The 27,753-nt window shown below is 37.5% G+C and overlaps 1 protein-coding gene across 2 annotated transcripts in view; it reads left to right on the top strand.

The window, feature by feature from the left end:
• Window positions 1-27,753, top strand: part of LOC121593904 (lachesin) — a 226,892-nt gene that overhangs the window by 184,236 nt on the left and 14,903 nt on the right. For both annotated transcript variants that reach the window (XM_041916677.1, XM_041916668.1), the window contains exons 5-6: window positions 393-484; window positions 26,578-26,706. In XM_041916677.1, the coding sequence (XP_041772611.1) occupies window positions 393-484; window positions 26,578-26,706 (221 nt within the window). The remainder of the gene's footprint in view (window positions 1-392; window positions 485-26,577; window positions 26,707-27,753) is intronic.

Raw genomic sequence — 27,753 nt, 5'->3', positions numbered from 1 at the left:
GACGTTTCTGCTCTCTTTCTCCATCGGTTTCGGCGGAAAGCGAGCTAGAACCCGAGCTCAAAAACTGCTCGATTTTGTTGTGCGGGAAACAGTGAGTACGAATTATCAATGATGCCTCGAACACCATTTCAGTTCAGATAAAGTGGTATAGACCAGTTAAAGGGCGGAGTGATCAAAAGCCCAACTTGAAACAAGCGCTAAAGGAGGGACGGAGATCGCACGAGAAAAAGAGCAAGACGCAGCGAAGTTTCCTATCTTAAGTATAGACATTTTACCAATTTTTAAATATGGAAGCCCGGAAAGAACATTGTGTTGGATATAATATTTGTATCTCAAATATACCAATTTATCGGAAAATTAAAAAAATCAATGACAGTAATTATTTATTTTAGGGCTAAAGGATATCCGGAACCTATCGTAACCTGGCGGCGCGAAGACGGAACGGACATAATTCTCAAGGATGCAGCAGGATCGAAACAAATTGGTTTGTATATAACCTTTAATATATTGATTGAATTCAATCAATGATATAATGAAAACATAATTTTGAATATATTGTTTATTTTTTATTTTTTAATGGCTGATTTACCCGGTTGCACACGGGATAACATTAATGTCTCGTTTTTATTAAAAATAGAAAATATGCAATCTGAGGAGAACTAAAACTATATAAACGATTTTATCCCAACGCTTCGCTTCTGCTTATCTTGTGTAATAACTTCAAATTTGGTGTAGGTAGTTAAGATCTGCCATAGTAATCATTCATTTGGATACCAGTTAGTTGATTGGTGTACCAAAATACCAGGATAGTGAGTATCAGTGAGGGACTCGATCTATACAAGAGTTGGGCACATGACACGCATTCTTCTTCTCATATTTGGCGTAAACGTCATACGTGGACATACCGGCCTATACAGGCTTACTTCCTATTCTTACTGTGTTACAGTTCTGTTTCTGAATGAAGATTTTTAGAGTGTTTTGTGTATTCGTCAAGACTCCAGAAAGTTTGTTTGAACAAAAGTTTTCAACCATCATAGAAAGAAGTGATATTCAAATTTGGTTTGGAAAACATGCTATGCGACCACCTGGACTACATACACTCTGATTCTGGATTCCTTTACCAGATATCTTAATTGCACCTTGGGATAAATGTAAACACTACCTTGTTTTGCCATTTCTTAAGCAGGTACTCGAATCTTGTGCTAGCTTTTAGGCTGGAATAATCTAGACTGAAAATTGCAAACTAATTTTATGTATGGTTTTGTATGGAGTTTATACATGAATTCAGCCTCCAACTGTCAAACTCCATACAAGAAACTGACAAGAATCGTGAAGGGCCCCAGTATTAGATTCGAGTACCTGCTCGAAAAATGGCAAAACAAGCGAAAGGTGGTGTTTACATTTATCCCAAGGTGCATAAAAGAGATCTGGAGATGGAATACAGAATCAAAGTGTATGAGTCCAGGTGGTCTCATAGCATGTTTTTTTAACCAAATTTGAATATCACTTTTTGACAAGATGGGTGAAAACTTTTGCTCGGACAAGCTTTCTGGTAGCTTGATGAATACACAAAACACTCTTAATATCTTCATTCAGAAGAAGCGATAAAAATCTGCCATCTAAATTCATGCACCTGGGGATAAACCCAAGTGACATTTTCGAGTAGATTTTTTCGTTTTTCGAGCTACTGGAAGCTTAAAGAGCAGGCTTAAAGTTAGCTTAAAGAGCTGGCGATATCAACGACTTTAAGCTTATTATAACAGTTGAAACGTCAGAGTGAAGCGTTTTTGCTGGTGCCATTTTGAGAATTGTCATCACGTTGTGCAAAAGCTACCGGCCCAAAAAAAACATCCCGCACAACAAAATCGAGCAGTTTTTGAGCTCGCTTTTTAGCTCGCTTTCCCCCGAAACCGATCGAGAAAGCGAGCAGAAATGTCTGAAGAACCGATCGAAGCTCTTGATCGATTGAAGCGTTTACGGTCGTTCGAGAGAGCGCGCTGTATGTGTATGTCTCTTTTTGACAAAAAAGCTCCGGTACGTGACCGTGACGGCGCAAAAATGATAATGGCCGAAAAATGTGTCACATCCACGTTTTCTTTCTCACCTCTTTTCCCTTTCACCACGCTTTATCGTTATTGATTCTTGCTTTCTAGCCACATTGAGTGAGTGGCTGACAAGTTTTCGATCGCTTTGCGCAGCGGGTAGCTACATTGAGCGAGTGCCTGACAAGTTTCGATCGCTTTGCGCAGCGGGAAACACATACAGCGCGCTCTCTCGAAATACCGTAAACGCTTCAAACCGATCAAGAGCTTCGATCGGTTCTTCGGACATTTCTGCTCGCTTTCTCGATCGGTTTCGACGGAAAGCGAGCTAGAAAGCGAGCTCAAAAACTGCTCGATTTTGTTGTGCGGGTCGTTATTGGTTTTTGCTCTCTAGCTACATTGAGCGAGTGCCTGACAAGTTTTCGATCGCTTTGCGCAGCGGGATGCCCGCACAACAAAATCGAGCAGTTTTTGAGCTCGCTTTCTAGCTCGCTTTCCGCCGAAACCGATCGAGAAAGCGAGCAGAAATGTCCGAAGAACCGATCGAAGCTCTTGATCGGTTGAAGCGTTTACGGTATTTCGAGAGAGCGCGCTGTATGTGTATGTCTCTTTTTGACTAAAAAGCTCCGGTACGCGACCGTGTTGGCGCAAAAATGATAATGGCCGAAAAATTGTTCACACCCACGTTCTCTTTCTTCTCTCTTTTCCCTTTCACCTCGCTTTATCGTTATTGGTTTTTGCTCTCTAGCTACATGGAGCGAGTAGCTGACAAGTTTTCGATCGCTTTGCGCAGCGGGTATGTATATGTCTCTTTTTGACAAAAAAGCTCCGGTACGCGACCGTGTTGGCGCAAAAATGATAATGGCCGAAAAATAGTTCACACCCACGTTCTCTTTCTTCTCTCTTTTCCCTTTCACCTCGCTTTATCGTTATTGGTTTTTGCTCTCTAGCTACATTGAGCGAGTGGCTGACAAGTTTTCGATCGCTTTGCGCAGCGGGTGTGTACTTTTCAATCCGTATGAAACAAAAAGTATATTGTAAAACACTCTTTCACTTTTTTTGTTGGTCAATGCGCTTCCCTGCTATTCTGATACTCCTGGATAGATCGTTTATTTCTTCTTACTCAGTGTTTTGATTGTTGTACACCGAGGACGAAACTGCAAGCTTCCTGTTTGCCCGGCTTCTACCGAAGTTCTGACATAAACTTCGTGTGTTGTTCACTCACACACCCATGTTTTCAAACGTTTATATGAGGCAATGGGTTAAATCGAGCTGTTCACAAGTAGTTTAAGCTAAAAATGTAGAACAGTTGTCACCTGGGAACCCACCTGTATGTTATACCCACTTAGATAGCTGCTTGAAAACTGTTATACAATGCAAACAGCTGACAAACTGAAATTTCAGCCTACAAACTTAAAACGGAAAGCGGCCCAATAACAGCTGATTTGCAAAATGATTTCAGGCGGAAATTTTCGGACGATAACTCACACACACTCATAATTTGACTGGCAATAAGTGTCTGGATGCCCTTACAACAAAATCGAGCAGTTCATGAGCTCGGGTTCTAGCTCGCTTTCCGCCGAAACCGATCGAGAAAGAGAGCAGAAACGTCCGAAGAACCGATCGAAGCTCTTGATCGATTGAAGCGTTTACGATCGTTCGAGAGAGCGCGCTGTATGTGTATGTCTCTTTCTGACAAAAAAAGCTCCGGTACGCGACCATGTTGGTTCAAAAATGATTATGGTCGCAAAATAGTTCACACCACGTTTTCTTTCTCCCCTCCTTCCCCTCTTCACCATCCTTTTACCTTTTATTGGTTCTTGCTCTCTAGCTACATTGAGCGAGACGCTGAGTTTTCGATCGCTTTGCGCAGCGGGTCCGGTACGCAACCGTGATGACACAAAAATGATAGTGGCCGAAAAATAGTTCACACCCACGTTCTCTTTATCCCCTCTTCCTTCTCTCCTTCCCCTCTTCCACATCTTTTCATTTCGCTTTATCATTATTGGTTCTTGCTCTCTAGCTCCCGCTGCGCAAAGCGATCGAACACTTCTCAACCTCTCGCTCAATGTAGCTAAAGAGAAGGAAACAATAATGATAAATCGAGGTGAAAAGATGGGGACGAGAGGAAGGAGAGAAGGAGGGGAGAAAGAGAACGTGGGTGTGAACTATTTTTCGGTCACTATCATTTTTGCGCCATCACGGTCGTGTAACGGAGTTTTTTTGTCAGAAAGAGATAAACACATACAGTGCGCTCTCTCGAAATACCGTAAACGCTTCAACCGATCAAGAGCTTCGATCGGTTCTTCGGACATTTCTGCTCGCTTTCTCGATCGGTTTCGGCGGAAAGCGAGCTAGAAAGCGAGCTCAAAAACTGCTCGATTTTGTTGTGCGGGCTACATTGAGCGAGAGGTTGAGAAGTTTTCGATCGCGTTGCGCAGCGGGTAGGCAAACACAGGGAAAAAAAATCGAACAGTATAATTAAACGACTGTTAATTTGTATCGCATACGCTCTTGACAGTCGTTTGTTTAACGGCGGCATAGGACCAGTCGTTAAAATTAACAAATGAACTCAATGCGTTCGCGATACCAAATTCTTGCAATTTTTAACGACTCTGGTTAATTATTAACGACTGTTAATTTTAAACCATTTCTTCCGCGATGCCAGAGCTATTGGCGCCCATTTTTTCGTCCGCTTCTTCTCCCTCCCTCACCCTGCCTTTGTATTACTTGAGCTTCAGCCCGTGCCTTCCGCCACCCGCTGATTGGGTGTTGTGGTGTATGCGTTGATTCATACATGTGCATTGCGGTTGTGTATTGTTATTGGTGGGTGTTAGCATTTATTAATTAGTGTGTGACCTTGAGACGCTGTGGGAGAAGCTGGATTGGGATTTAATGTGTTATCGGTGTATTGCTGGTTTATTTTATTTCGTGCCGCTGCTGATGAGACCATTCGATGCCCGTGCCAATCGATGGTGACGAAGCCTATTTGAAACAAACGTTGGAGAACGTCTAACACTAATCTAATATTTTTCAATTTGAACATGTTTGTCGCTTGAAGGACCTTCTAATAGGCAGTCTTAACTAATAGGTAACACAGTCAATATAGGCAATAAAAGATTTTTTTTTAAATGTCTGCGAATTCTTCCTCGAATTTTCGGGTCTCGACACACACACGCATACACACAACGCGGGGAAAGTGGCCGTTTACTCTATCGTGTCCCGATCCGGTTCTACCGGTACAAGAACCAGCCGTTCTATCGATAAGGTAGCCATACTCGCTCGTGCGGGATGGGGAGAGGGTTGGTGGTGGATGCGGGCTCGCGTGGGCGCTTTCGTGGGTGCGTGCTCGCGTGCGCACGTACGTATATTTGTTCGTGTGTGTTTGTGCGTGCGTGCGTAAGTAAGTGCGTGCGCGCGTACGTGCATGTGTGCGTGTGTGTGTGCGTGCGTGTTTTTGTGTGTGCGTGTGTGTGTGTGGAAATCCCAAAACTGTTTGATAGCATCAGAGATGCGTACATTTTCATCCGCTGCGGCTACAAAGTCCATGCATTTTTGATCTCGCTACCTGAGAGACAACACAACCATTGGATTGGCACCACCATCTTCGCGACCAGCTCTGATGTTGGGGGTGTTAAAAAGACACACGATCGAAGCAAACGTGCATGTGATATGTAAAACATTTCTTTCCAATTCAGCTAGCAGACGCAAGTGTAAAAATATGTTGAATTGAATCCATACAAAAGAGGATTCTGGATTTGTTTATTACGGTGCACGTATGATGCTGCACCTGTCCATCCAGAATCTGGCGGCTTGTTGGCTTGGATTCGGTATCATGACGCCGTGCGACCGGCACTGCCTTGGAATGGGTTCGGATCGGTAGGTTAATGTTTCGGTCGATTGCATTCCGTTGATTTGTCGCGCCGTAGCGGTAGCCCGACAGGAACAAAGCCAAGACAAACTCTTTCCCGGGTGTGGACTGCTATGATAAGTTCTTACGCGATCATCCCGGCCTTTTCAGCACTTGAGTATCATGTAGCCGGATAGTCAGCCCTTGCTACGGCAGACGGTTCATACCCGGCTAGAACCCACGCAAGCATGCAGATGTGCCGAATGATGGCGGTGTCGCGGGACTGCTCCTATCCAGCGGGCAACTTGCATACTGCCACATTGTCTCCTGCCCGATGCATACGCTGCAGGCAGGGGAAAGGATGCACATCCACAATAAAAAAAAACACCGGCATGAACCAGCGGCGGATCTAACGGTAGGCGGACTAGGCGGTCGCCGAAAATCTCTAGTCTGTAGTATGCCGTATGTCTACAAGTGGACAGAGTATTAGCGACAAGGGCCTCCTGAAAGATGGTTGTTGGGGCCCCGTGGCTGGAGAACCATTTGCACCTTCTCCCACCCTCTAATGCCGACAACAATTTTAGGGCCTGTGATCGATGATCGTAGGGGTTCTACGAAAAAAAAAATTCGAAGTGAAAAATTCCAGTGAAAGATGGCTGTGGATTACACACATATTACAAATTTTAAGTCAATCGGATTCCTAGAATTAGAGAAATGAGCAATCAAAATCGATTTGGCTACCCGGTTAGCCGGTTGCCTGGAATAGGGTTAAAATGGTAACACGGGCTACTGTTTAGTTTCACAAAAATCGGATAGTTAGCAGTTCCGTTTATTTAATATTGGGGTAACAGTTAAGACACAAAAGTTAATATTTTTATTCAAAATAAATTTGATACATTCTAGAACATGTATATCTAAATGATATTTGTAGGAGATTCTTTTCATTTCGCCATAGGCCACTGCTTTTTTCAAAATTTGTGTCCTCTAACAATTTTTTTTTATTCAGGAGGAACGTATTCGGTCGTATAGCTAAATGCTAGACTATAATAATACTATATATATGGTTGCTAGACATTTCGTTCTCGCAATCATCGAAAGACACCTTATTTCGGGTGTACTCGGACACTGCAGATATTAACGGATCCAAGTTTTTCTCGAATGGACTAATTTTTCATAGCAGGGGTCGAGATCGCGCAATTCGTCGTCATTTGATACAGTTCGTTTTGGAATATCCATTCAAAAAAGTGACAGGGTTGAGATCGTGTTGTACGTTGTCATCCGGCGTCATTTTCACGGTCGTCATAAAGGTAGTCTTTGAGAATCCGAAACATCTAAGGTCTAATTAAGTCCGTTTTGAATGGTCCAGTAAAAGTAGCACGGGTTTCAAGCTTTCATGGCATTTTAATGACAGTATACATCTCTTGCAAGTTTTTGAAGTTTTTTAGGTTTTGGAGGATTTCATCCTTGGTGCTTGGAGGATCTCGATATGCAAAGATCGAGGATTAATATCTTTGCAAGGACCTCATCCATGCAAAGATCTTCTGTCCCAATCCGTGTCTGCCCCACCAAAAATGATACACATCATGGACATTCTTTCTTACATTCATACACCTACAGTCATTCATCACAAGCAAACTAGCGATTTACAACATGTAGCATAAGGATAAATAAACGGAGTAGGGATGGGAAACATGACTCTTCCTGATTGATGGACGCATGACGTTGATACACGTCCTCACCCCGCGTGGCACAAATACCCCAGGAATCAAACCCACCAACGGGAAAGAGCATGATAACACCGACAACCAACCACTGCACAGTTAGCCACAAAAGTCTTGTCATAGGAATATCAGGCCGCGGGGCCACGGGGCTTTCTCAAGCTAAGAAAACATTCTCAAGCACTCATTTTAGTTTCTCAAGTACTCAAAACTTATTCTCACACGCGAGCTCGTGGCCGTCGTCAATTTTTCTTTCTCTAAGGATTTGATAAAGCCACTCAAGCTTTATTTGGAGCTTTAAATAGAAAATAAGTTTTTAATCGCCTTTTTTTCAATTACAAACATTGAATACATTTTGCAAAGTGGTTACCAAAAACAAATAGCACAATTTCCCATATTTCAGATGGCCGATCGTTGCATCGTTAACTTTCTCAAAGATTCTCAAAACCGATTTTGTTCCGATTCGACAAACGTTGAGAACGTAGGTTTCTCAAAAAAAAAAAAACTCATGAGTGCTTGAGAAAATAAGCGTTGAGAAACCCCATGGTCCCGCGGCCTCACACAGTTAATCCGTTAGCTATGCAGAACTCAAAGATGATCATTAAAAGGCTCCAGTCTGACCCAGCTAGTATATCCCAGATGGGAATACCAGGATATCTTCCCAGCTTTTCGACTGCATCCAACAAAGTGGGTCGTACAGCCTCGTATTCCACCCCATAGAAGATAGTCTATGTCGTAAATTCCAAGGCTGCAGTCACATGCTTTCATGGTGACCTGCCCTATATGTTGGAGATGTGCACCCAATGCAAAATAATTAAACCTAATTCTAGACATCATTCTAACGAATGCACGATCCCCAAAGATCAGTAGCGGATCTAATGGAGCTAGGCGACCCCGTATATCGGTAGTGTATAGTATGCAGTATGTATAAAAGTGGACAGAGTACTATATACAAGGGCCCGGATGGAATCATTTTTACTACCACTTGACCCATATCGCCTCCCCCGCTCTTCCGTCATTCCAAACAATAAGTTAAGAACACATGCGTTGGAATTGTAATAAAAAAATAATTTTATTTATCCAATTTGTCGCGCACATATTCTGAGTTCAAGATGTTGATTAGAACTGCCTAAACTTTCCTGATTTTATGTTATATATGTTCGGTTCCCTACTTTTCATTGTTTATGCTATGGTTATTATGTTTATGCTACGGTTATTTATTAGATGTTTGATTTGGCCAGATGTTGATACGATGTTGGTGCGTGGTGCTGGTTCCGATGATTACTATGTTGATCATAGCATATTTCTCTATTAATGGCATTGTTTCGGTGCTGGTGTTTAGCTTTCGGTGCTGTGAAGTCGTGTTAACTCCTCTCCTCTTAAATGACTTTGTCCTCGAAGTTTCTAGATGCTCTCGTTTACTTTATGTTGTTTCCCTTGATGCAGATGGTAATATGAACCTCAGGCTTTGATATCTGTAAATATTTATCAATACGGCTATTACGATAAACACAATGAATACAATTGAACCACTCATTGATCCAAACAAATTAACTTTCCATGACAAAGATTTGTTCTCTAGTTTGATTTTTTTTTTCAATATTTCTCTATGCTCAATGGTTAGATTGTTTAGATATTTTGATGGTGGTATGTCGATGACGTCGGTTTCGGTTGCTATTAACCCCAGTGTTGGTTGAAATGCTATGTTTGGTATTGTTATTTCCAGGTTTGGAAATTCTTCTCCGATGATGTAGATGTTGCATTTTTCAAAATGTATTATATATGAGCCTGTGAGAAATTGTGTGTCATTGTTGCAACTCGATGAAATTCTGACTGTGGCATTGTTAATGAGTATAACGGCATCATGAATACGTTTCATTATTCCATCGGAATATACTTTTTCATGTGTACAATCGGAATGATATCCATGTACTAGTTTTTGAATACACTTACTTGATGGTTCTTTGTGTATGCTGTCACAAAGATAATTACCATTATCTATTTGTTCGCAGGGCTGTGACGATTCAAATACATGAGTGTTGTTCTTCAGTATATAGTTGTGATGCAAGAGAATTCTTTTATCATTTTTTATAATTGAATCAATATATTTGTATTCAAAAGTATGTTTGGATTCAAATGGGTATATCAACATATATATGATATGTGTTTTGTTCATTTTTACCTGAGCTGTGGATCTTATCAACATTTCAGATTATGACGACATCAATGACAGTGTGGCTGAATTTTCTTCTCAAATGAATGAACTGTTTGAACAATTCATCCCACGGTTTAATGTTCGTGCTCATCCACCATGGACCAATTCTGCACTACGTTTGGCCAAACGTCGAAGATCACGGGCCCTTAAAAAACTGCATCAACTAAAAAACAGGACTAATCAAATAAATTTTGCTCGCGCCTCAAAAATATATAAGCAGCTGAACCGAACCGCCTACGCCAACTACGTCAGGAAAATTGAAATCAATATCAAACGACATCCCACATCTTTCTGGAAATTTGCTAAAGATAAGGAATCCTGTGGACGACTTCCTTCCTCGATGCAGTTTGAGGGAAACACCATTACCGGAGATGAAGAGTTTTGCAATGCATTTGCCTCATATTTATCTTCTGTGTACACCAACAATTCCTCGGTACCGTCTAACTCAACATCGGCTTTATCCTTCATAAATGCTGAGGTTTATTTATGCACATCACTAATCAACGACGATGAGGTGGAATCTGCTATTTCGTTGTTGAAGCTTTCCTACGCACCTGAGCCTGACAATATTCCCAGCGCAATTCTCATTAACTCATAAACATTAACTGAGAGCAGCTAACTCATTAACATTGGACACTATGGCTGCTCTCATTCCCATACTGACCAAACTATTCAACAAATCCTTGCAATCGAAATGCTTCCCGCGTCTTTGGAAATCATCGTGGATGTTTCCTGTTTATAAAAAATCTGACAAAACTAATGTGTGCAATTATAGAGGAATTTCAATGTTATGTGCGTGCAGTAAACTGTTTGAAAAGATAATGTCTCGTCATATGCTCCAAGCCTTTTCACCATTAATTTCTAATGTTCAACATGGTTTTATGCCGAAACGATCGATTGAGACCAATCTAATATACTTTCTTAACTTTTGCCACTCCTATATTGACAAGGGCTTACAGGTTGACGTCATTTATACTGACTTCTGCGCTGCTTTTGACAAGGTCAACCACTTTCTATTGCTATCTAAATTATTAAAGTATGGTGTTCACACAAATGTTGTTGAGTGGTTAAGAAGTTATTTAACTGATCGTTGCATTAACGTTAAGATAGGAACTAGTTTATCTGCCACATTCCATAATTTATCTGGTGTTCCTCAAGGGAGTATATTAGGACCTTTACTATACTTATTAACGATGTCGTGTTTGCTATTCCTCATGTTAAATTGTTATTATATCCTGACGATCTAAAAATGTTCCTACCTGTTAAATATTCTGACGACTGTGAAATGTTACAAGACTCGTTAAACTATTTTTCTGCATGGTATTTAAATAATGAAATGTTACTTAATTTTAGCAAATGTAGTTGTATAACATTCTCAAAGAAAAAAAAATCCTATTATTTATAACTACAAAACCAATGAAGACAGCGTTCCACGTTTTTCTCAGGTTCGGGACTTAGGAGTTATTTTAGACAGTAAGCTTAGTTTATCCAGCCATTATAAAACTATCGTCACTAAAGCTCTTAAACTGTTTGGATTTGTCTTACGTGTCTCGGTCGACTTTAAAAATCCTTTCAGTTTAAAAACATTATACTGTTCCTTAGTCCGTCCCATCCTGGAATTTGCCAGTGTAGTTTGGTGTCCCCATCAAATCACATACATAGATAAAATTGAAAAAAATTCAGAAAAAAATAACACGTGTTATGTTTCATCGTCTTCCCTGGTCAAACCAAATTCCACGTCCTTCGTATAATGTTCGATGTTTACTATTTGGCTTAGAGACTTTACAGCAGCTGTGTCAAACTCATTTCTTCAGAGAGCCGCAAGCACAGTTTTTCAGTGATTCGGGGGCCGCAAAGTTGAGAATAAAAAATATGCCTCAATATTTATATAAAATACTGTTTAAAATCATGATTGTTAGACTAATTGACTTTTTGTACCCCTCGCTTCAAATCTGGAATCGTTTTTTATTTAAAAATTGGCATTGTTATTTTTCATTGTGCTCTTATATAAAAAAATGTTTAATATAATTTTAAAGTCACATGCAATTTCTTTTATCCTCATTTTTAAAAAAAGACATTTTTCATTTGTCGCGTTCTAACACGGCAGTTCTGTTAGAAAATATCGCTCAACCACACTTTTTCACTGAGGTAGGGGAAGTCTACTAGCCTATTGCGAATCTTTTTCAAGCCATCCGAGCTAACCACCGCTGGATGAATTACAAAAATATTTGCCTGAAATTGTTTGACAGATTAAGAGGAAAATTGTAATAAAACGTGTTTAAACATTATTTTTCGCCATTTTCCAAGTTCCAAGGGGTATATGGTGGTATATTCATATATTATTACGAGAACCCATATTTTACGACTAATTTTGTTAAATTACGATCATTTTATCTGACGAAGATTCGTGGTGTGTGATCCCATAAAGATCGGCAAATCTTGTTTTGACACTTGAAGGGAGATGATTCGCGAATTGAGGTATGGACTATGTGAGCTAATCTATTAATAAGCTATATATCGCAGGACTTTGGCATTTCGATTATTTTAATCCTCAATTTAGGCTTAACCGAAATCATATCATTTTGATTTTGATTTTTGGGGAGGTTGGAAAGTACATTAATTCTTCTTGCAGAATGTGGGGTACACAAAATTCCAACTTGGCTACAATCATTTTTATTAACAATTATGGTGGTATGGTTATGAAAAAACAGAAGTGGCTTCAATCGAACATCAAAGATGTAACATTCTAAGGCAAATCCGTTCGGAGAAATTCGGAGCCAAATGAATCCTTTACTCGGCACTGAATCCTCGGGGGCATTGAGATGGTCGACTTCGGTGGGACCGACCGGATCCATTTCTCACTGCAGATTAGCCGTTCCGTGCGACAACCGATGACTCCAACGGTTCCGAATGGCTTTAAACGGCTCTATAAGCTTCGGACGGCATCCAACGAAACTGTTGGTTTGACCTGGCCGGATTCGGAGTCGCTTTAGCTAAGATCGAAAATAAGTTTGAGCCGTGGGTGTGATTCTGCCAATCCATTACTAGTTGTTGCGAAGTTTCCAAGTGTGTGTATCAAGTTATTTTCATTCTTTTTTCGTTTGTAGAAGGTTGACGCAAATCTTTTTTTCCATATAGAATGTGCAATCGAGTGTGCACAAAATTATGTTAATATTCAGAATTTAATCGAAACATAATACGACTGAGTTTGCATTCAATTCAATGTTCCTTAGGGGTCTCAATTGTTCTGTACGATTGTGTAGAATAAGTTTGTAGTAAGTTCGGAAGTTAGTTACGGTCGCCATGTAGTGTGATGAGCGGACATACGGTACATACTGTACATCGAACAACGTCGCGGTAGGTCAGTTTTTACTGACATGAGTCGAGGTGGAATAATACATCGATCGAACGGATTTTCCAGCACTTGATCGTCCAGGCGATCATAGAAACCTTTAGGAGGTTTCCCTTACTGGAAACGTTGGAGTTTAGAAGCCTTACCTTGGGTAGGGGGACATAACTAAACTCTTGAAATAAGTTGGAAGGCGAAGTATTAGGAAGCGTAACGTCCTATCTTGGCAGTCCGAACGAATCTGACTTGCCACGGTCGGAATTGGTTTTATTTATACTCAATAAGTTTCGTACATTTGGTTTTGGAATGTGTTTTTGACCTAATTAACGGTTATTGATATGAGGTGCAATTTATACATTATATTGGAGTGAGGTGTCTATCATTATGTGCCTATGCTGCGTTTTTATTGTTTTTACGAAGGTTCTGGAAATTATAAACTGTTCTAGCTAAAGAACGGGTGCGTTCGTCGATCTTTGCCTACACTGCGCTTTTAGCAATAAGTTGCTATGCGTTCTCTGTTTGTCCACTTTGCTGCAGTAACGCTTGAATTGCGTATGTTGCCCGTTTCGGTTGTTTTCGATAAATGTGTCTCGATGGTTTGTTCTATGGACTGTATGGTCTGGGTATGTTGCTATGGTGTGTATTGATTTGCTGATGTAATATAATGAATGTGTTGCAATAGTGTGATTTGGCTTTCCGAAGTGTGTTACAATGAGTCTATAGTTGATAGTGTGGTTTACAATAAGTTTTGTTTAGCAGGTATGCTACAAGTTTATGAGATGTTATGGGTACATTCATGTTAGATTTGAAAAATATACCATTGAAATGATTGTTCTTCTCTGGAAAATGTAATACACTTACATTACATAAATAGTAATAACATTTTTTTTATTTATAGTGATTTTAGCTATTCTAAAAATATTCTCGCGGGCCGCATTAAGCATTGACGCGGGCCGCCAGTTTGACATACCTGCATTACAGCATAGAAGAACTACGGCTCAAATAACTTTTATGCATAAATTATTAATTGGAGATTTTGATGCACCTGACATTTTAAATTTTATTTGCTTTTCTACTCCCTCTAGAGGTCTTAGAAGTAGAGAGCTACTAAGAAGCCCTTTTAGATCGACTGGTTTTGGTGCCAATGATCCACTGCTCAAAATGATTGATGTGTATAATAGGTTAGGGTTATCAGCAGATTTCAATCAATCCGTTAGTCAGCTGCGTCAGCATATTCAAGTTAGTTCTAGGGCCATACTTTAAACTAGTACTCTGTAAGCATTAAGTTATTTAGGCATACTGCCTGATAACTTTGATTCAAATAAATAAATAAATAAATAAATTTCTTCGGTTGATGATACATGTATGTTGTGGTCAGCTAAAAACATAACCATTTGGTTCAGGTCGTCAAGAGATAATAGTTTGCTGCTGGGTATTCCATGTTTTGCTAGTAAAATAGCATCTTCCAGTGTTTCTAAATAGTTTTGCAGAGTATCGAGATTTGAGATGATAATTAGTTGGATGATTTCATTCGATCTTTGATGAAATCTTTCTTCTTCCAGTTGGAGTACGCTGTTTGCAATTCTGGTTATATCATACAAGCGTTTATCAATTTCGTCGTTAATCAGTACTTGTTGATTATTTTGTTCAATCAAAGAGTTAATAGTGGAGTTTATAACACGTAAATCTTCAGCATCAGGTGTTCCTGCGATCCACTTCCATATGGTGCCAATAGTATCCCATCGTCGTTCTCTGTTCGTGTGTGGCCTAATCTTGTTAAATGTTTCATGCAATTTATTAACCTTTAATTTTATAATATTGTAAAGAGGATTATCGTTCACATGGTGTTTTAATTCTGCATCATTGTTTATGAGAATTTGTTCTAAATGATCAATCTTGATTGGGTGTATGATTCTTGTTTTCCTGTCTTGACTCGTGCTTGACCTAATGGAATTACTGCTAAGGGGTTGTTAGTTATATCATGTATTCCTATGTTAGCATAAACAATTGTAAATGACACGCAAATGGCGAGTCTGAAAAGAGAAAAAAATGTTAAATGCTAGTAAATTTTTTTGTTAGTTGGTTTTCCTAAGGTTAACTTTGTGTACCTTTCTATTATTAGAATCGATTATATAAGTTGAATGATTTTCTTTAATTTTTATGGGATAGTATCTACTCTTTCTATTGTTATTTGTTTTATTTTTTTCATATGCAATGCTTCCTGGTTCATAAGTCTGATATTCCTGATCGACTATTTTCTCTTCTTTTTCTTTGAAAAGTTGAGCGATTTTCCTATCTTTTTCTTCACGTATTTTTGATCTTTCTGCAAATGAATGGTCATTTGAAAACTCTCCAATATAAATGTTTCTCGGTGTATCTTTAATGAAATGTATAGTATAGAGTTGTTGTATTTGTAAGTGGCTTGTGGTACAAGGCAAGTGATACTCATATCTGCATCAAGAGATTTAGTGCATCTGGCTATTTCTCGTATAGTTGAATGACATCTTTCTACTTGACCATTTGTTTCTGACCTATTCACCGGAATTTTAAATATTTTCACGCCTAAATTCAATATTGATTGTTCTACAACATTTCATATAAAAGAAGAATCATTATCAATTACTATTTCTGCTGGAAGATTCCAGTCATATAAAAGCTGTAACAAGACATCTTTAATATCGGCTATTGATTTTGATTTTATAGGTCTGATTTCAAATATTTAGAATATACTTAGAATTTAGAATTTCTAAATATTTAGAAAATTTGTCCAAGAATGTATTAAAAAGATTATTTGCATTATAGGCAAAAAATCTATGTGAACTATTTCTCCTGGGTAGGTAGGTATTGGGGTTTTAATTGGAATGAACTTCTGTAGTTTTCTGTCATATTTTTCTAGTTTGCAAATTTCACAATTTTGAATGAAGTTTTGAATGGATTTACGCATTCCAGGTAAATAATATTTCTTTATGAATTGTATAGAATTTTCTTTTACATTTCTATGTGCAAAATTATGTATTTCTTTAATTTTTTCTAATTGTTGTTCTTCTGTTTGCAAATCTTCTACTATCAATTGAGAATAACGAATTTTTATTATTTTTGATTTATACATTGATTTGAAAATTTCTTGAATGTTTCCCATTATGGAATGATCGCAATATATACCATTACGTACTTTAGGATTGAGGAATTTTTTAAAAGTTTGTTTAATGAAGTCACTTGAAAATTCAGATTCACAGAAAGTGTGTCTTTTATACCCTTGAAATGGTATTGTTAGTTCATAGGAGGAATTAGGGGTTAATCGGAATATAAGTTGATTTCGGAAAACATTAATGGGTGCCTCTGTTGAAAGAATATAATCGTTATCATCATCTTCTGCTGAGTGTTGAGTGGGTATTAAGGAGTTGATTTGAACACGTGATAAAGCATCTGCAACAATGTTTGCTTTACCTGGTTTATAACATAATTCCTAATCATGTTCTTCTAAAAATGATTTCCATCTTTTAAGTCATGCATTATTATTTTTTGGGGAAAGTTCAAATGTTAGTGGGAGGTGATCGGTAAAAATTTTAAGTTTTGCTCCGTAGATAAAATTTCTTAGAGTTTATAATGCCCATACTACTGCTAGCATTTCTTTTTCGTTAGTCGCGTAATTTTCTTCCGTTCTGGAAAGAGTTCTCGAAATAAATGTAATTGGTCTCTCTCCATCTGAGGTTTGTTGCGAAAGTACTGCTCCCAATGCTATATTTGATGCATCTGTAGTAAGAATGAAGGGTTTTTAAAAATCCGGAAAAGCTAAAACATCATTTGAACATAGACCTTCTTTAAGGTATTGGAATGATTTTTTCGCTGATTCATCTAAAGTTATGGTGAACTTTTTTGACTGGTTTTTGGGAATTTGGCGATGGCCATCCTCTCCTCTTAAAAGTTTCGTAAAGGGTTTCGCAAGTTCTGCGTAATTCTTTACGAAACGTCTATAATATCCGGAGAGTCCTAGAAATGCTCTTAAATCTTTCAATGTCTTTGGTTCGGGATATTTCAGGATGCATTTTACTTTTTTCATGTTTAAGGTTTGGTTTAAGACCTTCTGCAGAAATAATGAAGCCAAGAAATTCAACTTCTGATTTAAGAAATTCTGATTTATCTGGTTGTATCTTACAATTAGCTTCTCTAAGTGTTTCTAACACAGTTTTTAAATTTTTAAATGTTCTTCAACAGTTTTTCCAAAAACTACTATGTCATCTATGTAAACATAGCAAATTCTTCCAATATGTTCACGTAATGTGTCATCCATTACTCTTTGAAAAATCGATGGTGCATTTTTTAAACCAAAAGGCATACGTACAAATTCGTATTTGCCATTGTTAATTGAAAACGCAGTTTTTTCTATGTCTTTTTCATGCATAGGAATTTGATGAAATTCTGAAGCTAAGTCTAATGTAGTAAAATATTTATTTGAACCTAAATTGGCCAAAACGGACGCAGTATCTGGAATAGAGTACCTATCACTTATGGTTAATGAGTTTAATTTTCTGTAATCTATGACAAGTCTATTTTTTTTATTTTATTTTTTTTTGTTAGAAGTATCAAGTTTTTAAGGGACAATCCATACAGGTGAATTGTATGGAGATCGAGATGGTCGTATAATTCCATCGTTTAAAAGATTGTTTATCTGGGAATACACTTCCGATTTTAGTGCTTGTGGATATGGGTATGTTTTACTGTAAACTGGTGATTGATCCGTAGTTCTTATTTCAGCCTTATTTACCTTTGTTGTAAAAGGTAGTTTTTTATCGGGAGGCTGAAATATATCTTGAATATCGTGGAGCATATTTCTTAAATCATTTTTTTCTTGAGTTTGTGAATGTTAATCGCGATTATTTATTTGATTAACTTCTTGAAGCTTGTATAGCAATAATGGAATAGTATATTTTCCATTTACTATAAATGTGTCTTGTACTGTATTTATCCATGAACCATTTTCCTTTAAAGAATCCCAACCTAAAATAGCATCAAACGATTTCAGTTGTTCAAGATGAAAAAAAATTACCATCTTGTCCGAGTATGGTTTAAGTTATCTAGCTTGTGAATATTTGGTTATTTTGACGTCTCCTGCTGCAGTTGAGATAAAAAATAGTTTTTCTAAGTCGTGAGAAATTTTTGCATATTTTGGATGTATATAGTTTTTGTTAGATCCTGTGTCTACTAAGATTCGTAATGGTTCTTTTGCATTACCATAGTAAAGGAAATATGGTAATGTGGACCTCATTCTAAAAAATTCAATTCGGCTTCTTCTCCATTTTCGGATGTTTCTGATCCATCTTGTCTGTTAATGCATGCGCACATCATCGTCACGATGCGATGCGATGACGATGCGCACATCATCGTCACATTCTTCTAATGTTTTTACCCATTTCCTCTTCATATTCTACTTGCTCGTTTCCTGTGTTTGTTTCTATATTAAATGGTCTTGTTATTTTTAATAGTGGTTTATATGTTCCTGATAAATTAATACGTTTACCGTAATTTACCTGTTTAGAATGGATGGAACTATCAACATCCATGGGTTCTGGTTGTGGCGGGTTTTGTGCGACTGGTGGTTTAAACGGATTTCTCTGTGGAATTACAGGTGGTCTAATGCGTAAATGTGGGTTGTAAAAGTTTTGATTTGGTCTATTTTGCGGAGTTAGATAGGTAGGAGGTCTGTAATAAATTGGTGAATTGGGGTGGTTTGGAGTGGTTGGTGGTCTGTACATATTTGGTTTTTTTGGTATTCTTGGTACTATTGGGATAAGATTCCTGGGTGCGGAAGGTGGTATGTATGATTTTAGTGTGGTAAGCATTTTCCGACACTCGATGTTTTGGAATGAAATACAATAACTGTAAGCAGCGGCCAATGATGTGGGTTCATAATTTCTTATGAATTTGTACACATCTCCATCAAGTCCTCTAATGAAGGAATCAATGGCTTTCCTATTGTAAGTTTCAATCAGAGCTTTAGATCAGCGGTCGGCAAACTTTTGAGGCAAAGGGCCAAATTTAATAAATGATCTAAAGCCGCGGGCCAGAAGAATGTGGTTTTTCTATTATTGTGCTTTAATTATTCTTCTTCTTCTTTGGCTCAACAACCGATGCCGGTCAAGGCCTGCCAACCCACTTGTGGGGTTGGCTTTCAGTGACTTATTTATTTCCCCCCATAGCAGGATAGTCAGTCCTACGTATGGCGGCACAGTCTATTTGGAGCTTGAACCCATGACGGGCATGTTGTTAAGTCGTACGAGTTGACGACTGTACCATGAGACCGGCTCAACCGGTTAATTATTACATTATAAAATTTTAGAAACAAATTATTGCTCTTTTCCCATAATTGTTTCATCGAAGCATGGCCTTTAATCATTTGAGGATCGCGAAAAGAAGGGCAATAGTGTGATAATTCATTACACAACAAAGCAACAGCAATATCGACTCTTAATGACCCCATCCTCCCACGCCGCAAACAATATTAAGGCTATTCTGGGGATGATACAAAAGTGTTATTGGCTGAAAAATTATCGAGGCAAATGTGCATTTAGTATTTATAAAAATTGTTTATGGACAAGTAATACCATGTCAGATAAATTGATTAATGATTCCTTATGAAAAACTTTAGCACTTTGACAATCGTTGTAAACGTAAACAGGAACAGCGTAGAATCGTCGTTCTCGTTAAAACAACGTTTGTTTGTTCTTATGTATTTTCAAATACGATGCAAAATACCCCTAAAGCAGATAAAAAATAAAACAACTGATTTGTGTGAAATTAAGCAGAACGAATAGCAGGACAAATATTATCGCGCGAAACATGTCTGCTATTTCACTAGATCTCAAACTTTGTTTTCCATGTATTACGTTGGTGACAGTCGCATGCAAAACTTTAAACAAATTCATTGCAACCAGACTTATCATATATCTTATCTTTATAAAATTTTGTATGCGACCTTCATTGCGATAGTCTTATTGTGGTGTTTAAATAATGTTAATATTACATAATGGTTGCATTAAAAAAATGGACAACAATTGTCGATTTTTTATGGGTTTTTCTTAACCCGCTTTAACAAAATGTTAATTGCACTTTGAGTAGTGGTATCCCATTAGTTAGCAGACTAAATTTGACACCTCTATCAGTCGAACTATAACCATGATGGCCAAAAAAGTGAATCAAAAGCGTGCGCGATCAAAGAATGGCGTCCATCTTGCACTATTAGGCAACAATCACAGCATCGAAAGAAATCCCAGGTTCATTTTTGAGGTTCCAAAAAAAGTTGAAATGAAGATAGAGGGACAAGTGGCTACATTACTGCGTTAGCTGGATCGGGAGATCGATGCAACCCACCAAACAGTAAAATAATACCTAGGCAACATGAATAAACAGATCAGGAATTAGAAATCGCATGCATTGGCTTCACAGTGGCAAACAATTACGCGAATACTCAATACAATCATTTCAGGTTAATTTCGACAGAACTGGTCCAACTGCGAAACAGAACTACGAACTGGTCCAACATCCGTCACCTGTGTCCCATCGATTTTTTTCTGCACCAACGTGATGCAAAAACTCTACTCTAGCAATTTTGTAGCGAAAACTTAGGAGGAATTGATGAAAATCGAGGGTAGAATTTAAATCATGCATGTCTTTGTCCACCATGGTGAAAATTCCTGATAACTGATGAAAGGCAATCCGCAAAGTCTTGAACATATTTGTGCAAGTAAGCTTAAATAATTCGGGGATATAGACCTCGAGTTCGAGCATACTGAACAGTCCGTCATTCCATAGTACTTTAGTTAAAGTTGAAAATGTAGGATAGTATAATATGGCATACTTAAATATCTCCAGTAATTTGTGTACGAATCGTTTCTTCCCATCTTTCAAAATCAGTCAAATCCTTTCGCGGGCCGGATTGAATGTTGCGGCGGGCCGCATTTGGCCCGCGGGCCGGACTTTGCCGACCGCTGCTTTAGATGCTTCTGGATGAGAGAATTGATCATCAGTATGAATTTGGTTTGCTATTAATGACAATAGTCTATTGACTTCGTCATAATACACTTCTAACGACCGACCCTTTTGTTGTACGTTCATTATCTGGAAGTCAAGTTTTTCAAGATCGCGTTTCTCACCGTAATATGTTATTAAGGTTTTCTTGATTAAATTCCAATTTATTCCAACATTTGAGGCCACTAAGGAATCGTTAGCCTCACCTCTAATTTTTCTTCGAATGAATTTACAAACCATGTGGAATCTGTTTTGTTGTTCCACGGTATTGGTACTGTTGGTTTGGTATAGTTTTACTATACTGTTGTAGATGGGGCGGAACCGTAATTAAGTAAATTGTACAACCGAACTGTTTTATCTCTATCTAAATATATTTGTAGTCCTGTAGTGCTTGTAGTTCGGCTTCTCTTCTTCAAGTGTCGTAGAACGGTAGCGGAAGCGATCGCAGTGTATATAGAATCTAGCTATTCAAACCACGGTGTGTGTATAGAAGATAGTTGTTCATACCACGGTGTGTATGGGGAATAGCGTATGACAGCTCCAGTGCTGCCAGAAGTGTAGCTCAGATATAACATATACCATCAACATCATCAATCCAGCTATTTAATTCACTTGGTTCACCAGAGAAAACAGGCAAATCTTTTACAAGATCAGGTATTTTATCGAATGATTCAGGACTTACGGCTTTTCCGTCAGTTTTCGTAAAATGTAATGGGGGATACGAGTAATCTATTACTCCAGGTATCGATTGTTGTTGTGCTTCTAAAGCAGCTAGTCTGCTTAGAATTATATCCACTACTTCTTGTTGAGACATTTTGAATGAAAAATTATTTAGTGATTCTATTAATTGGACCAGGATTATTATTCATTGATATAGATAGAATTATTTATTAATTTTATGTTTTTTATATAAGTCTTTGAAAATCAATTTGGAAACTCTTACTATTTTCACTTTATATTTTCGATTCACTTTACTTTTGATTTTTATGTACTCACGCTTATTTCACTTTTACTTACATAAGTTTCATTTTAGGGGATACCTCAAAGTGATTATGAAAATTCCGCCTCGTGCCTCTAACGGTGATGGTCTGGAATTCTCTGCGAAGAAAATCAGTATCCATCCTCTTACGGCGATGTTTCTGAAATTCTTATGACGACTGCTGCTCCTGTCCTCTTACGGTGGAAGTCATTCAGTCGTGGCGTTGACCCGATAATGTTGCGGTACTTCTCGATTCGTAGATAATGGCTCCTTTTTTCAACAAGATGAGCTTTTAACCACTTGTTGATACTGCGGTATCACACGAACTGCTGCCACTGAAAAATGTCACTTGTTTGCGGGGCGATAGGTAACACTCGTTTTTAACAAACTGTCCTGTTGCAACATTACTCTTACGTAGTCACTACACAAAACAATTTTATAAAAACTTCACAATATCGGGTCCCTATTCGGGCGCCAGTTAAGAACACATGCGTTGGAATTGTAATAAAAAAATAATTTTATTTATCCAATTTGTCGCGCACATATTCTGAGTTCAAGATGTTGAGTAGAACTGCCTAACCTTTCCTGATTTCATGTTATATATATTCGGTTCCCTACTTTTCATTGTTTATGCTATGGTTATTATGTTTATGCTACGGTTATTTATTAGATGTTTGATTTGGCCAGATGTTGATACGATGTTGGTGCGTGGTGCTGGTTCCGATGATTACTATGTTGCTCATAGTATATTACTCTATGAATGGTGTTGCATTGTTTCGGTGCTGGTGTTTAGCTTTCGGTGCTGTGATGTCGTGTTGACTAATATGTAAAAAAAGTTAAAGATTTTTATTTTACAAATCGTTCAACCAACGGGAATAGGTAGATAAATTTTGTTTATTTTTCGAAACCTTTTACAGAAATTTCTCTTTTGGCCACCTAGTTCCCTGGTTGATTGCTTACAGGTGTTTTCAAGTTACTTTTGAATGTAAACATAATTATTCACAGCTTCCAACATGTTTTTTAACTGCTATCAATTAGTGTAATTGCTTCATAGTGAAATTTCTATTTTCGCACATGATTTTCAACACTTCATAAAAGCTGTCAAACTTAATCTAGCTTTTTTTTATTCAGGAGGGACGGCTTTGCCGTATTGCAAACAATCCTGCTTGAATTGTGTTGAAAATATTGATGAGGTTAAAATTATGATGATTAAAAATTATGATAATGAAAATAAGATATAGGATTGATGTGGATTAACATCTTGCACGCGGTGAGTAACAACGTTGACACTAAAAACTCACTTGAAAACCCTGTAAAATTAAAGTAATACAGAGTTTTTCAAGTCACTTTCAAATGTGCACATTATTCAAATGTGCACAATTTATCAACAACTTCAAGATGTTTTTCAACAGCTGTAAATTGTGTATTTGCTTCTGAATGGATTTGCTGTATTTGCTGCTGTAATACTGTGTATTTTCTATGCTGAATATGTATTATCTAGTTTAAACACATGACTTTAACCCATAATAAAGGACTGTCAAACTCAACGGCTGTGCAAGAACGAGATCAAATATTAGCCTAAATCGGTTTGGCCATCTTGGATACCTTTTGACAAAGCCCTGGAAAACTCATCAAACCCTAAAAACATAATTATTAAAAGAGGCATAAATATATTTGATGAAACATTCAATAACCAATTTACAATTTTCTTGTGATGACTGATTTATCATTTTTATCACAATTGAAATTTGAATCGAAAAGGGCTCTTATATGTCAAAGTACCTGTGACGATCTTTTGGCTACTTTTCAAATCGTTCTAGATTACTTGACCTGGCTCCTACATAATCCTTGGAAAACCTCAATCCAGAAAGTCTAGGATTGTCAAACTCAAAGGCATGTAGTGTCGAGAATCATGCTCAAGATTTAAAATTATTATGATGGAAATGAATTATCAGATGGATGTGGACTGAAATGCTGAACGCGGTAAATAACAATGTTTATATTCGAACCTGACTAAGAAAACCCTGTAAGTAATGTTTTTTAACTTCAAAATCATTCTAACAAATTTATTAATTCAAACAAAACAATGTTTTATTGAAAGGGGATCATTATGAGATGAATTTTCATTATATTTGAAACCGTTTTACTAAACAATAGCCATTTGTCTAGAATTCAACGTTCGGTTTCTGCAAAATACATATTTTTTCATTTAGTTCTATTATTCAATTTCACCAAATTGCACGTTTTTTATTTTAGGTCTAAAATTCGAAATTTTTTCTAATTCTTATCTTTTTTGTACACACATCCGTAGAGAGGATATAGAAGAACGCACCGATAAAATTTTACAGGGTTTCCCACGATTTATTGGTCAGTTCCCATGATTTTTTGGTGCGTTCGCACGATTTTTTGGTCGTATCCCATAGATTTTTGGTTCGTTCCCATAATTTATTGGTATTTTCCGATTGGATATCAATACAATTGGACCAAAAAATTCTGGGAAACGACCAAAAAATCGTGGGAACGCATCAACAAAATATGGGAACCCACCAAAAATTGATGGGAACCGACCAATAAATCGTGGGAAACCCTGTATCACGGTGAATGGTCCAACAATTAACCTTCGTTTCTATGACCAAAAATATACCCTCATCTTCATGACCACCTACCCGGGTAGGTAATACATTTTAGAAGGGAATTCGTATTTTTATTGGTTAAAAAATCTCGTATTTTACTTATTCTATGCAGCTATAATAACAATACTTCTTTTTATGTTATAAATTTATGAAGTATGGATTTTAGTTACATAAATTGATTGCATACCAATTAGATGAACTGACACTAATACACCGCCATGTCTTCCCGACTGTCGGGGCAATCATTTCAATCTATGTGGCTTTAGAAGAATATTAAGAGCTAGAAAACTTTTGGAATGGATTTTATAAATATAACTACATGTATTGCTATACATATCATTACAAAATTAGCGACTAATCGAAACCAAAATCCTTTATTGTATGTATTACCTATCCGGGTAGGTGGTTATAGAAGTAAGGGGTAAAAGTTGATTTTATTTTTTAAAGCACATTTAAAAAAATTAAAAAATTCTGAATTTTTTACCACTTTTTTAAAACATGTTTCTCTAGGCATTCTAATTTTTTGGATCGATTCGATAATCCAATAAAAAGTTATCATAAAAAGAATAAGCTAAACATATCCGGGTAGGTGGTTATAGAAATGAAGGTTAATGGAGGATTTTGCGAAGTTGAAAATCTCTTCAAGGTTCAGGTGTCCTGAATAGCCTGACATGTATTGTAGATGCGTAAATACAAAATAAACTTTTACTTAAACGCAGGCCACATCGAAAGACTTCTTGGGCCACATTTGTCCCTCGAGCCAACAGTTTGACACATCTACTTTAGCTGATTGAATAGCTTACGAACTATGTGGTTTAGTTAACCATTGAATTTGTATATTTTGTACGATTTTATACTTTGATTATGTTGAGCTTATAAATTATTCATTACAAAATTTAAAAAAAAATGGATAGAATCTTGATGATCCATAAATATTGGATATAAATAACAAAAATAAAAATTTTTAGTTCGGAGGTTTCATTCCGGCAAATCGCCAACGTGTACCGGAATAAAAGTCAAGGTGAGTGAAATTACAGTCTTTTGCTGAGATATGCGAATCATTCGTTCCTAATAAAATTAGGTATCTCAAATTTTACAGTACAATTCGTGCTAAAAATGTATTCCTGACTTGTTTGCTTGTATTAAACGGCTTAAGTTAAGCTTGTATCAAACGGCAATTTATTTTTAAAGAACTATTTAAAGAACAATTATGAAACTCTAATTCGTGTAACTAGGGAAAAGACTCTACACAACTTCAGTGTTTTTATAGTATGGCTTGGTCAGAAGGAAATGTCAAGAATTGTTAACTGTCAGGAGATGGTGATGTCTGAGTATGAGGCAGAATCATTAGATAGTGGAATTCTAGTGTGAATATCACGCTCTGAACGATAATTCTATCATCATCGCAACAAAAGTAGCGATCGGGTATGGAGGGTTGGTAAAGTGTAAGCACATACCTGATAAACAGCGTAAAATATCAACAAAAACCACTAAGATGGTAGCGTTCGGGTGTGGGAAAGCATTGAGGCTGTGAGATTGACGTTCGAACGATCTAAAGGTTGGAATAGGGGGAAAAATTTGAGTAAACTGTGATTTTCTGCTAAGTGGATAGTCAAAAGGTTCTATGTTGCGTACATTTTTCACTAAATTTAAGATTATTTTTGATATATGATAAAAATTTGTGTTTTGCATCAAAATAAAATAATTGAAAAAATTTATTTAGGAAAACTAATCATATATCTTTAACATCTTTTTGCAATTTTCAGTACCATCATACCGCGGGGAAGTTCTGAAACTGACAAAAATTTCACGAAGCGAGATGGGTTCTTATTTATGCATCGCATCCAATGGAGTACCTCCTTCAGTATCAAAGCGGATTTCGTTGAGCATACACTGTAAGTTTTTTTATTCGATACTATCTGATATACAAGGTTTCGCTTGGGTTATCATACATTTTTTGTTAGATGTAAAAAATATTGCCCAATCTGAAGCATAAAAAAATTAAAATTAATGTGAAATCATCTCAATTCATAGTTTCTCCTTATTGCTGCAGCAACTAATACAGTGCCTCTCTAGCAAGCTCAACAAAGTAAGCTTCATTTCCAATCCGTAAAATTGCTATTCAACTTTGTCAAATGAATGTTGAGCGTATATCGAGCAACCAATAACAGATCATTCGAATTTCCATTGTTATTGTTGAAATATATTTTACGGGGATTGAATCGTTCACTTTCGATGTTGCGCTGGCTAGAACTACACTGTAAGTATCAGGGGTTTTGTCGTAATTAGAATGAAGAAGCATCGGATATCTTTTTGAAACACTTGATTAGTTCGTAAATAATCACAGGCGCATCAGAAATATGCCTGCTGCAGTTCGGGGATTTTCAAACCTTTTACGATTCAGCGGCTTCCACGATTCCAATCGGGCCGGAAGAGTGGAGCAAGCGTCATCGTTGGCGGCTTCTCTGCCACGCTTCTTACGACATCTATTGTAACCCGCTGCGCAAAGCGATCAAAAAATTCTCAACCTCTCGCTCAATGTAGCTAGAGAGCAAGAACCGATAATGATAAAGCGAGGTGAAAAGATGGGGAAGAGCCGAAGGAGGGAAGAAAGAGAACGTGGGTGTGAACTATTTTTCGGCCACTATAATTTGTGAGCCATCACGGTCGTGTACTGGAGCTTTTTTGTCAGAAAGAGATAAACACATACCGCGCGCTCCCTGCTGCGCAAAATGATCGGAAATTTCTCAACCTCTCGCTCAATGTAGCTAGAGAGCAAGAACCAATAATGATAAAGCGACAGGAAAGGATGAGAAAGAGGGGAAGGATGAGAGAAAGTGAACGTTGATGTGACCTATTTTTCGGCCACTATCATTTTTGCGCAAACACAGTCGCGTACCTTAAGAGGCGAGTGTGTGGAACACTTTCGCCAAATGTGTTTT

This window comes from Anopheles merus, chromosome X (genome assembly GCF_017562075.2).
Source record: "Anopheles merus strain MAF chromosome X, AmerM5.1, whole genome shotgun sequence".
NCBI lineage: Eukaryota > Metazoa > Arthropoda > Insecta > Diptera > Culicidae > Anopheles > Anopheles merus.
The sequence above is the reverse complement of the archived record's forward strand: the minus strand, read 5'-3'. Positions and strand labels throughout refer to the sequence as shown.